The sequence below is a fragment of the Ictidomys tridecemlineatus genome, chromosome 1, assembly GCF_052094955.1.
Source record: "Ictidomys tridecemlineatus isolate mIctTri1 chromosome 1, mIctTri1.hap1, whole genome shotgun sequence".
In the NCBI taxonomy this organism is placed as follows: Eukaryota; Metazoa; Chordata; class Mammalia; order Rodentia; family Sciuridae; genus Ictidomys; species Ictidomys tridecemlineatus.
This window is the reverse complement of record NC_135477.1, coordinates 24,012,913-24,025,414: the sequence shown is the minus strand read 5'-3', so window position 1 is coordinate 24,025,414 and position 12,502 is coordinate 24,012,913. Positions and strand designations below refer to the sequence as shown.

The 12,502-nt window shown below is 42.8% G+C and overlaps 1 protein-coding gene across 2 annotated transcripts in view; it reads left to right on the top strand.

Annotated features, from left to right (window-relative positions):
- Pdcd11 (programmed cell death 11) overlaps positions 1-12,502 on the top strand; it is a 45,223-nt gene that overhangs the window by 28,839 nt on the left and 3,882 nt on the right. Inside the window, exons 22-32 of one of the 2 annotated variants that reach the window (XM_021731831.3) lie at positions 1,915-2,023; positions 3,915-4,004; positions 4,209-4,311; positions 4,752-4,929; positions 8,364-8,420; positions 9,017-9,139; positions 9,347-9,469; positions 10,084-10,384; positions 10,567-10,680; positions 11,306-11,455; positions 11,694-11,941. In XM_021731831.3, coding sequence (XP_021587506.1) covers positions 1,915-2,023; positions 3,915-4,004; positions 4,209-4,311; positions 4,752-4,929; positions 8,364-8,420; positions 9,017-9,139; positions 9,347-9,469; positions 10,084-10,384; positions 10,567-10,680; positions 11,306-11,455; positions 11,694-11,941 — 1,596 coding nt within the window. Of the gene's footprint in view, positions 1-1,914; positions 2,024-3,914; positions 4,005-4,208; positions 4,312-4,751; positions 4,930-8,363; positions 8,421-9,016; positions 9,140-9,346; positions 9,470-10,083; positions 10,385-10,566; positions 10,681-11,305; positions 11,456-11,690; positions 11,942-12,502 lie in introns of both variants that reach the window. The other variant, XM_013362095.4, reaches the window with a different exon arrangement.

The following is a 12,502-nucleotide window of genomic DNA, read 5'->3' as shown; positions in this document are numbered from 1 at the left end:
AATTAGTATTGAAGTCAAATAGTTTATTAAAACTGAAGGTGGTTGTCTTAAACTAATAGATACTGCCAGGGATAAGTTAGTGAACTCTGTGGGAAGACTCACTGTGGTCCTGAGAGTGCCTGTTGCCTGTCATCGTTACTGCTGTCATTGGTCTACCCTCCTATCCTGGGAGACTGTGGTATAAACCAGAGTGGCAGTGCCTGGCTGTGGCAAAGCAAGCCAAGCCAGAACATGAATAGATTTATTGAAGAGGTGGGAAATGCAGAGATATAATAACAGATAGACAAATCCCAGGACTTCTCGCTCCTCCAGGCAGCTATGTGGTATTGTGACTTATTTTAATCTCAGGGGCCCTGAGAAACATGGTATGAACATTATATGATATTTTTCTCATGCTTACATTTTATTTATTTTGGTACTAAAGATTGAACCCAGGGCACTCTACCACTGGAGCCACTTATGTAGTCCTTTCTATTGTTGTATTTTATTCATTTTTATGTAGTGCCAGGGGTTGAACCCAGTGCCTCACATGCTAGGCAAGTGCTCTGCCACTAAGCTACAGTCCCAGCCTTTATCTTTTGAGACATGGTCCCACTAAGTGAGGGCCTCACTGAGTTGTTGAGGCTGACCTTGGACTTGTGATCCTCCTGCCTCAGCCTCCTGAGTTGCTGGGATTAAAGGTGTGCCCCACTACAACCCAGCCCTGTGTTATGTTTTAAAATAAATATTTGGAAATTGGGATGAAAAACATTTAATTGATTATTTTTTATCAGTTTACATGAATTTTCACTTGCTTTATTTCATTCACTGTTTTTGATATCCATTTTTGTGACTATAGATAAAATAGTAACCTGTCCTGTGATTGTGCCAAATTGTACAGATTCTCAAACTAATGGATGACATTTGGGGTTGTTTACAATTTTTCTCTAAATTATATAAAAATATTAAAAATTAAACCATAGTGAACTTGCTGTATTGGATGTACACATAAGTATTTCTCTTAGGTGGAATTAGTGGGTCACAAGATATGTGCCTTGCAACTTTAAGTGTAGGAAGGTACTATTTTCAACCAGCACTTGTAATCATGTTTTGCATTTTTGCCAGCATTACTTGTACCATTTTATTGATGGGTTTTTTTTGGTGGTTGTTTTGTTGTTTAAGAAATTATTTGAAAAGTATGGGTAGTACTTCGTTATTTTGGGGGAGGGAAAGTGATTTTTGGACTGGTAACTTTCATATCCCATGACTTTTTTGCTTTTCTGAAGAAAATAGAGGAGGGGCTAGCAGAGGGTCTAAGTTCTGGTTTTGAGTCAAGCCTTGACTTTAGCTCCTGTTTCAATAATGTACAACAGGCTTAATATCTACCCTGCCTGGGGCTGGGGATGTGGCTCAAGCGGTAGCACGCTCGCCTGGCATGCTTGCGGCCCGAGTTCGATCCTCAGCACCACATATCAACAAAGATATTGTGTCCGCTGAGAACTAAAAAATAAATATTAAAAATTTTCTCTCTCTCTCCTCTCTCACTCTCTCATTCTCTCAAAAAAAAAAAAAATATCTACCCTGCCTAATTCATTATGAGATTGTTGTTAAGTTCTGTGAAGTTATTTGTGAAAGCAGTTCTGCAAATTGTAAAGCAAAAGCTAAAGTACTATGAAAGAAGTAAAATATTTTTATTTCCTAATTTTACAGAAATTGTTATAGTCTGGTTCATGCCTACATGAATGACATAGAAAAGATTAACCTTGGGTCAGTATTGTGAGGATTTCCCTTTAAGGAGAGAAATCAGCCATAGAGGGTAGATAAGAGTAGGGTAATCCTCTACAATTAGTTCACAACCAATTAGGGGAGATGGTTTCAAACTAGAAGCCTCACCTAGAGGTTGTTTTATGTTTTCCATTGTCTTTCTGCAAACAGTGAGCTGGAGGAGGATGGTCACACTGCTCTTAACACTTATTCTGCCAGTCTCATGGAGAAGATTAAGCAGTATCATGCTGGTCAGATCGTGACTTGCTTCTTAAAGAGGGTGAGTAGTTGCTGCCCTGCAATGTGAGGTGGTATGTCTTTCAGAAAAGAAAGGGTGGGGGTGTGTGAAAGCTGGAGACATAGGCCATTAGGACTGGGCATTTGGTTCTGTGTTTGCTAGCTACCATGCTGAGCTTGTGAGAGATGACATGTGGCCTCTGCTCCTAGAAAACCTCTGATCTGATCAGGGAGGTAAATTATATTTTTTAAAACAAGTATCAAGTCCTTTGCAATTCACCATGTTTATTATAGATTAATTGTATAAATGGAGACAAAAATAGACCATAGGGCAAGATTTGAAATAAGTATAATACTAGGTTTATAGTCTTGCGTTTCATTAAGTTTACCAGTAGTACAAAACAATATATAATCAGGTGCCAGGTTATGTGTTCTTTTTTTTTTGGTGATGCTGGGAATTGAACCCAGGGCCTTGTGCATGTGAGGAAAGCACTCCACCAATTGAGCCAAATCCCCAGTCCCAGGTTATGCATAGTGGCCTCTTGTTTTATTGTATTGACTTGAACCTTGGGGTCTGTGTTTATGGCAGAACACTATAAACAATGAATAATCAAATCTAACCCCAAGTGGAATAGGAGTTCCAAAAAGGAGAGATCATAATCATACCCATTAGAGCCTATCAACAGAGGAAATTGGACTGGCCTTGAATTTTAGGGGTACCTCCTCTTAGTTGCCAGAACCTCTTCCATAAACATCTGAGCATGTCAGTGATGCTTGATCTCTATAGTTATCTACTACCTATAGGTGTCCATAAACCCTGGATGCCTTTACAATAGAGTATAAGGCTCTTCCTGAGCTAACCTTAGGCACCTGTGTACCTGTCTCTCTGAAAACTCCCTGTCTTTTTCCTTCCTGTACACATCATGGTTTCTATACCTTGAGTACTCTATTCCTATTGCTTACTACCCTTCAGGGTTCAGCACAGAGCCCCTTTCCTGATTACTCATTATCAGTACTCCTGTAGTGTTTTGTACTCTCTGTATGTTGCTTATGGCTCTGTTATTTACATATTCTTTCAACTTACTGCTTAGACCACAGTTTCCTCAAAGGCAGCACCTGGCTTGTATTTACCATAATGCTTTGTGCATAGTGGCTTCTTGTTTTATTGTATTGACTTGAACCTTCAGGTCTTTGTTTATGGCAGAACACTATAAGCAGTGAAGAATCAAATCTAAATTGATCTATAAATAAGATGTTGGGGGTTGAGAATATAGCTTAGTTGGTAGAGTGCTTGCCTTGCAAGCACAGGGCCCTGGGTTCAATCCCCAACACCACACACACACACACACACACACACACACACACAAAAAAAAAAAAAAAAAAAAAGGCACTAAATAAGATGGTGGCCCATGGAGATGATGAACAATCAACAATCAGTGGGCATAGCCAATCATGCAGGAGGGTAGAGAGGCTGGTAGGATTGATCCTGATGCATGAAGACATCTTTGAGGTCCTTATTTGCCTCAAGTGAGAAGTTGAGGAGGGATGCATGTTCTGCCAGACTAACCAAGGCTGTGGTAGGCTCTGGATGAAGCCTGTGAGAAGTGGAGATTGAGTCAGGCTAATGGGGTGGAGGGCTGGACTCCTGTCCCTTGGAAAAGTGTGGGATTAAGACTTTTTCAGGGGGCTGGGGATGTGGCTCAAGCGGTAGCACGCTTGCCTGGCATATGTGCGGCCTGGGTTCGATCCTCAGCAACACATACAAACAAAGATGTTGTGTCCACCGAAAACTAAGTAACTAACTAACTAAATAAATAAATATTTTTTTAAAAAAGACTTTTTCAGGCTTATGGTTTTATGAGAGTATGTCAGTAGGGGAGAGAAGGGATGATTGTATTTATTCTATCTCATAGCTCCTGTTTTTTTTCCCCCAGTATAATGTGGTTAAGAAATGGCTTGAGGTGGAGATTGCACCGGATATCCGGGGGAGAATTCCCTTGTTGCTCACTTCTCTTAGCTTCAAGGTCAGTGTGCATTAGATCTCTGGAAAGGAAGCTCAGGCTCCTGAAGCTTGACTGTCTGATGTGTGTTCCCAGTAGGTACAAAGAATTCTGTACTTACTTAGGGATTGGTTTGGGAAGTGTTTACTGTGGATATTTAAATGTTAGGGTTTTGGATAAATGACAGGCATTTCTTGAAGCATCAGAAGAATTTTTTTATCCTTCTAGGTTCTGAAACATCCAGATAAGAAGTTCCAGATTGGACAGGCCTTGAGGGCCACTGTGGTTGGCCCAGACTCCTCCAAGGCCTTCTTGTGTCTCTCACTCATAGGTATGGGAATGAAAGGGTGCCTGGCTGGGGAAGAGAAGGGAAGGGAAGCAAGGGGCAAGAAAGGGGAGAAGAAGGGAGGGGAAGGCATCTTCAGTTACTGCCCAGGTTGAAGGATGCCTTCAGAGTTGGAATCTGCGTAAAGCCAAGTATTATTTGTTCTGGGAAGTTTTTCTCTTGGCGCTTTTCTCTCTGGGCTGTGTTTCTTTACCACTGTCAAGAGTAACTTTACTTACAGTTATTATTTCAGGTCCCTCAGAAAGAGTTGTCCACCATGTAGTTCTGGGATTCTTGCTACATGGTGTTGTGAGCTAGGTCTTTGTGATCCTTTTGGTCTGTTCAGCATGGATGCCCCAGGTCTGGGCAGCCTCCACCTCTCCCAGCCTGTGGTAGAAGAGTATTCCAGTGTTTTCTTCCCTCAATCTGGTTCCTTCTCCCACCAGGTCCTCACAAGCTTGAGAAAGGAGATGTGGCCATGGGCAGAGTGGTGAAGGTGACACCTAATAAGGGGCTGACTGTCTCTTTCCCCTTTGGGAGGATGGGAAGAGTCAGCATATTTCACGTTAGTGACTCCTACTCTGAGACGCCCCTGAAGGACTTCATTCCCCAGAAAGTTGTCAGGTATGCCATGTTTCCTTCCTCTTTTTGCCTTCTGTGGAATTGCTGGATTTTTTTTTTCTTTTGTAGAAGTAATCCATGATTTGATAATGAAAATAAAACAAGTATATAAAAAATTAAAAATGTGAATTTCTATCACTTCTCTCTGTATCCATCAGTTTTTACCATTATACACACATGTACGTATAATTTTCTTTTCTATAGTAGTAGAGTTTTGCAACTGTCTTTTCCTTGAAGCAGTTTATCACAGACTTCTTATTTTTAAAAAAATTTATTTTTTAGTTGTAGTTGGACACAATACCTTTATTTTATTTATTTATTTGTATGTGGTGCTGAGGATCAAACCCAGGGCCTTACACCTGCTAGGTGAGTGCTCTACCACTGAGCCACAACCATCCCCTCTGTTACCTTATTTTTAATATTTGTTTAGTATTTCATTACCCATTTCTTATCAAAATTTATCTAACCAGAGCTGGGGGTGTGGTGGTCATGCCTGTAATCCCAGGCACTTGGGAGACTGAGGCAGAAGGATCAAAAGTTCAAAGCCAGCCTCAGTAACTTGGCAAGACCTGTCTCTAAATAAAATATTAAAAAGGGGTGGGGGGGCATGCTCAGTGGTTAAGCACCCCTGGGTTCAATCTCCAGTACCCAAAGCGGGGAAAATGATCTAATCTGGTCTCTGATAAGCCATAATGTTAAAGTGAATATTTTTGTATATATGTTTTGGATACTAGAGCAAGTATACCTTGGAAATAAATTTCTAGATGTGAAAATAATGGATCAAATGTCATTATGCATTTTGCCAAATTACTCTCCAAAAAGATTATGCCAGCTTATTTCCCCATTAACAGTATGCAGCATATGACTCTTTCTCACATCCCTACAAACACTGGATATTCTTGGGTCTTCCTTCCTTCTTTCCTTCCTTCCTTCCTTTTCTTTCTTTCTTTTTTCTGTTTGTTTTTCTGTCTGCCTACCTTCCTTTCCTTTCCTTTCCCTCCCTCCTTCACTCCCTCCCTCCCCTCTCTCTTTCTTTCTCTTTCTCCTTCTTTCCTTCTTTCCTTCCTTCTCTCCTTTTCTTCTCCCTCCTTCCCTCCCTTCCTTCCTTCTTTTCTTCCTTCCTTCCCTCTCCTCCCTCCTTTCCTATCCAGGACCTCACATGTGCCAGGCTAGATCTCTATCACTGAGTTACTTTTCCAACCTTTTTTATTTTTTATTTCAAGATAGAGTCTTGCTAAGTTGCTAGGTTCAGGCTGTCCTCAAACTTGAAATTCTTCTGCCTCAGCCTCCTGAGTTGCTGGGATTATAAGTGTGTGGTGTATGCCACTGTACCCAGAATCCTGGGTATTTTTAATTTTTATCATAGCCATTGGTTAAGCAGAAATGGATGTCTCAAAAAAAAAAAAAAAAGTATTGCTGTGAATCTCAAAGCAAAAACTATGATGATGATAAAAAAATAGTATAGCAGACACATGGGTGTCTCCTTTTAATTTGCATTTTTCATATTATTCATTTTTATTGACTATTTTACATTTGTTCTGTTTTGCCTGTCCAAGTCACTTGCTCATTTTTATTTGATACATATTCTTAATTTGAAATAACTGATCCATAGGTGTTTTCTATAAATGTATAGTAAGCTTTTGGGGTTGGGTAGAAGGGGCTTTATTTATCAACTATTTCATGTGCCCTAAAATGAACCTACCTCATTTAGAGTTTAAGACTATTTTATAGCTTGAATATATACTGGTGTATAGAGCAGGTTTTAGCTTAATATAATAAAGTTGTCTAGTAGTTAGAACAGAGCCCTTCAGGAGGCAGAGACTGGAGAATATTCATTGCCCTCTCTCATCTCAAGTATCCCAGTCACTAGTACCTCCTAAATTTTCAACGACCTATCAGATCTAACAACACAGAAATAACCAGGGCTTGAGAAAATAAAAAAAAGAATAAGTCTCAGAGACCTCCAGAGTCCTCTCTGGTTTGTTTCTTGAGGCTTACAAAAATGAGGGTGAATTTTTAATAGTGTATTTATTTTAAATATTTTTTGTGACAGCCAGACTGCTGAGTAGCGTTAAGTTGCAGTTTCATTTGTCAGATGAGAGTAACAAATTACTTGCTTAAGGTTAGGTGATCTCTTGAGACCTTTCTTGTTCTGAGGGCCCTGATGCCTATTATAAAAAGCAGATATCAAACTGTGGGAAAAATTTGGATTGTATTATTGCTGAGATCTTTTTTACTTCTAAGATTCTACACTTTAAAGTTACCACTTAAGATTACAAACAATTGCCATTTTGGATGAAATAGTTTATAAACACAAGAGTCAACCTTGCTTTCCCATCAAAACCTTCCCTGCTCAGGTTTTACTGATCCACTACTTCTGAACTGCTATTTGTGTCTTCAGTAGATCTTTCCTTGGTTGTGGTCTCTTGTGGTTAATCTGTCTTGTCTGTCTCTCTCTCACACTGTCCTAAGATCAGACACTCAGACACTCTTGGGATCTAATGTAGGACTAGACTCATCTCTCTCCCTCTCTTTGTCTCTCTCTTTTTTTTTTTATATTTAGTTTTAGGTGAACACAATATATATATATATATATATATATATGTGTATGTATATGTATGTATATATGTATATGTATGTATTATGTTTATTTTTTTTTAGTTGTAGGTGGACACAGTACCTTTATTTTATTTTTATGTGGTGCTGAGGATCGAACCCAGTGACTCACGCATACTAGGCAAGCGCTCTACCACTGAGCCACAACCCCAGCCCTGGTCTCATTTCTTAAATGCACATACACCTCAACTTGTGTGTGTAGAAGGTTCTATCCCAATAAACCCATTGTAAGTTGAAAATATTTTAAGTCGAAATGCATTGAATTCACCTCACCTACCAAACATCCAGCTCAGCCACACTACAGAGCATTGTTTCCCTTGTGATTGCGTGACTGGTTGGGAGCTGGGGCTTGCTTCTATATCACCAGAGCACATTCTACTGCTTGTTACTGGCCTGGGAAAAGATCAAAACTCAAAGTATGGTTTCTACTGAATGCATACTACTTTCACACTATTTTAAAGTTTAAAAAAAAATAAAATCTTAAACCCCTTGTAAGTCAGGGACCATGTGTACAAGGAGTATGACTCTTTGAGCCTTCCAGAGAGCTTTCACATCTTTACTTTTTTTTTTCCTAATAGCTTTCTTGGGTAAGAAGACTGGGTAGTGCTGTTTTTACTTGACAGACTAGTAAACTAAGGTCTGGAGAAGTGATGTGACTTAACCAGAGTTCCTTAGCAGGTTTTCAACAGAACAAAGTAGAACCCAGGCCTCGTGTCTCTTTGCTCTTGCCTCTTGTTCACCTCTGGGAAAGACAGCTGAGGCCCTTTGATATTTCCACAGATACCGACAATGAGTATTTCCTTCTTTTGCTTTCCTTCCAGATGTTATGTCCTCTCCACTGGAGACCATGTATTAACTTTATCACTGCGATTGTCCAGGTGAGTATCCATGTTGTTGGGATAGGAAGGGAGGAAGACTCAAGTCAGAGGACTGAGGGGCAGCTACATGTGCCTGACATGGAATTTTGGACTTGCCACCTTTCTTCTCTGCTCATCTACTTTATACCCTGAAACTCTTATCCACAAAAGCTGGGGACATTCAGATTGCTGGAAGAACCCTGTCTACTCAGGCTCTTGTTTCTCAGGGAGAGGTTCAGACATCCAAATGTAGGTGGTAAGAGAAGAGGGGAGATGGATTAATCTCAGGATTTCCATGGTTGGGCATGAGTGTGGCACGAAAGGGATGAAAGTCCTCATGCTCTGTGGATAGAAATGGGTATTTATAAGGCCAATTTTTAGGTTTGACTTCTTACTGACTTGGTCATCTTCTCCCAGTTTCTGCATGGTTGGCTCTTGGGCAAGCATCCCTGGCCTGACAGAACTCCAGGAGAATATAGTCTAGGTGTGGAGATTATTTCCTATGCATAGATCCAGAGGTGTATTCTTACATGCAAAGTACAATTATTGTAGGTGAATTGGGGAGGGTGGGAATGAGAGGTTAAAGCTGTGTGTACGTAAGCCTTTTATTCCTTTAGGACAAACCCAGAGACCAAAAGCAAAGTAGAAGATCCAGAAATTGATTCCATCCAGGATGTTAAGGAAGGGCAGCTCCTGAGGGGCTACGTGAGGTCCATCCAGCCAAATGGTGTGCTCTTAGGGTGAGTGAAGTGGACCTTGGGACTTGGACCCAGACCATGCTTGATGATGTGTTCTGGTTTACAAAGCCCACTTTATCCTGCTGAATGCCAGGAGCTTTCTGTGTTATAAATGTTGTCACAACTTGGGTCCTTGTGAAAGTGAAGTTGGTAGATGTGGCTGGGATCCTATGGTATCCATGACTGCAGGACTTGTCTGTCTCCTTCCAGTCTTGGCCCCTCAGTTGTTGGTTTGGCCCAGTACTCACATGTCTCCCAGTGCAACCTGCCCAACAAGGACCTTTATCACGAATACCTCCCAGAAGGAAAACTGCTCACCGCCAAGGTCCTAAGGTAGGTGCCATCTCTCCCTTGCCATCATTCTGTCCCTCTGTGATAGAAATCAGCCTCCTTTCTCTAGGTACAGATTTCCAGGCTGATGTTAAATATAGTGGCTTGACTGGGCGTGGTGGTGCACACCTATAATCTCAGTGACTCCAGAGGCTGAGACAAGAGGATCACAAGCTCAAAGAATAAGTTCAAGGCCAGCTTGGACTATATTTCGAATTAAAAAAATAAAAAGGGCTAAGGATGATAGTGGTCAAGTACTCCTTAATCTAGTCCCTAATCCTAAAAAAACAAACATAATAGCTGGTGTTGGAGTGCTTGTCATGTTCAGATGAGCAAAAGGCTTTTGTTTAGAACTCTCTACTCAAGTCCCAGCCTCAGTCCCTTGAACAGATGTGGCCCCTATTGGGGATGATGAAGCAGGGGGCATCACAAATGTCCCCTGAATTTTTACAAGCATAGTACAACATGCACGTCATTCTGAGAATACTGAGTATATTGCCGTAGTAAGTGGGGCAGGGCCTGGAGCTAGGGATGCTAAGAAGAGGCCTAGCTGCCTATGGTGCCCTGTGTGTTTTTTGCTGTCCTCACTTGCTGCCCTTGCCCTCTCCCTGTCATAGCCTGAATCACCAGAAGAACCTGGTAGAGCTCTCATTCCTCCCCAGAGACACTGGGAAGCCTGACGTATTTTCCACTCCCCTGGAGCTGCCACTTCTGAAGCAAAAGGAAGGGAAAATAGAGACTGAAAAGCAAGACCAAAAAGGAGAAAAGAAGGAGAAGAATAATCAGAAAAGGAAAGAAACAAAGAACCAGAAGGGGCAGGAGGAAGTGAAGGTGCCCAGCAAGGAGAAGAAAGAGCCCCAGAGGCCACAAGTGAAGAGGCAGGATAAGCGGGAGCGCCAGGAATCTGGGTATGAGCAGGTAAGTCCCTCAGGGAGGATTGAGCCTCATCTCCTGAACAAAGGAGTGTTTGAGAAGCCATCCACAGCTGCCCAGGTTTCTCTTGGATTGAGGTAGGCACAGGGTAGTGTAGGGAGGAGAGGGACAGCATTCAGCTGGGTGCTGGAGGAGACACCTGGGCATTTTCCCACCTGACATCTCAGGAAAGAGCAAACAAGAGGCAGAAGACTGGTCTGGCAGAGGAGGATGACAGTGGCGTGGAAGTGTATTATCGGGAAGGAGAAGAGGAAATAGAAGAGACAAAGGTGCAGCTCAAGGTAAAAAGCCAACCCTTGGTGCAGGGAAAGGATGCGGGGAGGGGGATTCCTTGGCTTCCTCCGAAAGAATTAGGCTGTCTTGGACTCTGTCCTCCTTTACCTCTTCTTTTCCTGTTAAATGTGAAAGGGTGGGGGAATGCTGCTAGTTTCCTCTCCTGGTCATCGGTTCCTTGGAGGTGGGATCTCTTAACCCATGGAGTGAGCTGTGTAAAATGAACTCTAATACACACTGAGTGGCACTTCATGAAATTACAGGGGTGGGCAGATAAAGAGGAGACTTACCTCTCTGAGTTTGTTCTCCTCTGGGAAGGGGGGGCAGGGGTATTTGAGCTGAGAAGAGGGGTCGGGGGCCCCCAGCAGGGTTTCTAAGCATCAGGTGCTTGCATCCCTATTTTCCACAGAATTTTGGTCCTGTGTCTGTCTCTGCTGTACTGTTGTTTTATACAGACGTTTTATAAATTTGTTGTTCTCTGTCACTGCTGTAGTTTCCCCAGTGAGCTGACTCCTAACTTGGTTTGGGAGGCCAGGAAGGATCTCTGCCATGGCAGGAGTATGTTCCTCCCAGTGGGCTAGGGGAATGGAGTCACTGGAGTCAAGTGCTTTCCTCATACCTGTGATCTTCCAGGGGAGGCTGACCAAGCCCGCAGACGTGCCCCGGCTGCAGCTTTCTTCGGGCTTTATTTGGAACGTTGGACTTGACTCTCTGACCCCAGCCTTGCCACCTCAAGGGGAGAGCTCAGATAGCGAGGAAGACGAGAAGCCACATCAAGCCACGGTGCTGTATTTTCCAGGGCTTTGTCCTTTTGAAGAGACCCCTCGGTATTAGAGTCCTGTGGCTTGTCCTAGCCTGGGTATTATTCCTGGGTGGGGATGATGGGGGGATGGCACCAGTCTGAGGCCACATAGTGTTTATAGAGCTGTGCACTGCCCTGGCAGCTCTTGGCTTCCACCATGCACCTCCCCTAGGGTTCAAGGAGCACATGACTCATTCACTTTTCTGCTTTCCATAGCAGAAAAAGAAAAGCAAGAAGGAAAGGGAATTGGAAAAGCAGAAGGCAGAGAAAGAGCTGTCCCGCATTGAGCAGGCTCTCATGGATCCTGGGCGACAGCCAGAATCAGCAGATGATTTTGATCGACTAGTACTAAGCTCCCCCAACAGCTCCATCCTGTGGCTGCAGTACATGGCTTTCCACCTTCAGGCCACAGAGATTGAGAAGGCTCGGGCCGTGGCAGAGAGAGCCCTGAAGACCATCTCCTTCAGGTCTGGACTTTGGCTTCCTCACTGTAGGGAGGAGTCTTCAGACAGAGAGCCCTGTATTGCCCAAGTTCTAACTGCAGGGTTTGCCACCACAGGACATTTCTTTCGAGGCAAGCTAACAGTGTGGGTGACTGTCCCAGGACTCATTGGTTCCCAGGCTTTCTCTCATAGGTGTGGCCATCTGTGAAATAGATCTGCTCATTTATATTTTATGTCCTCTTAACTAAAATAGCTACAGGTGACGTTTATTAGAGTCTTTACACTTAAACAAGGTATGCAGTTTGGAGCAGAAGTAGAATGGGGAAGACAGCTCTGTATATACCTGGTAAAAACCCAGGTGGCCATGTTCCAGGCTGAGTAGAGTTGTTCTCTGAAGCCTAAAGGATGACTAGCCTTGTTTCACTTCCTTGGGGAGAGAATCAGACCCAAGAGTCTGCTTCCAGCCCAAACCTCAGGCCAGTTTGTGACCTGGAGGTTTCCTTCCAGGAGTGGAGTTAGAAGCCAGGGGAGCCTCAGTCCTGGCAGTTGGGCAGGGGTGCAGATTCCTGATGGTGTGCAAGCTCC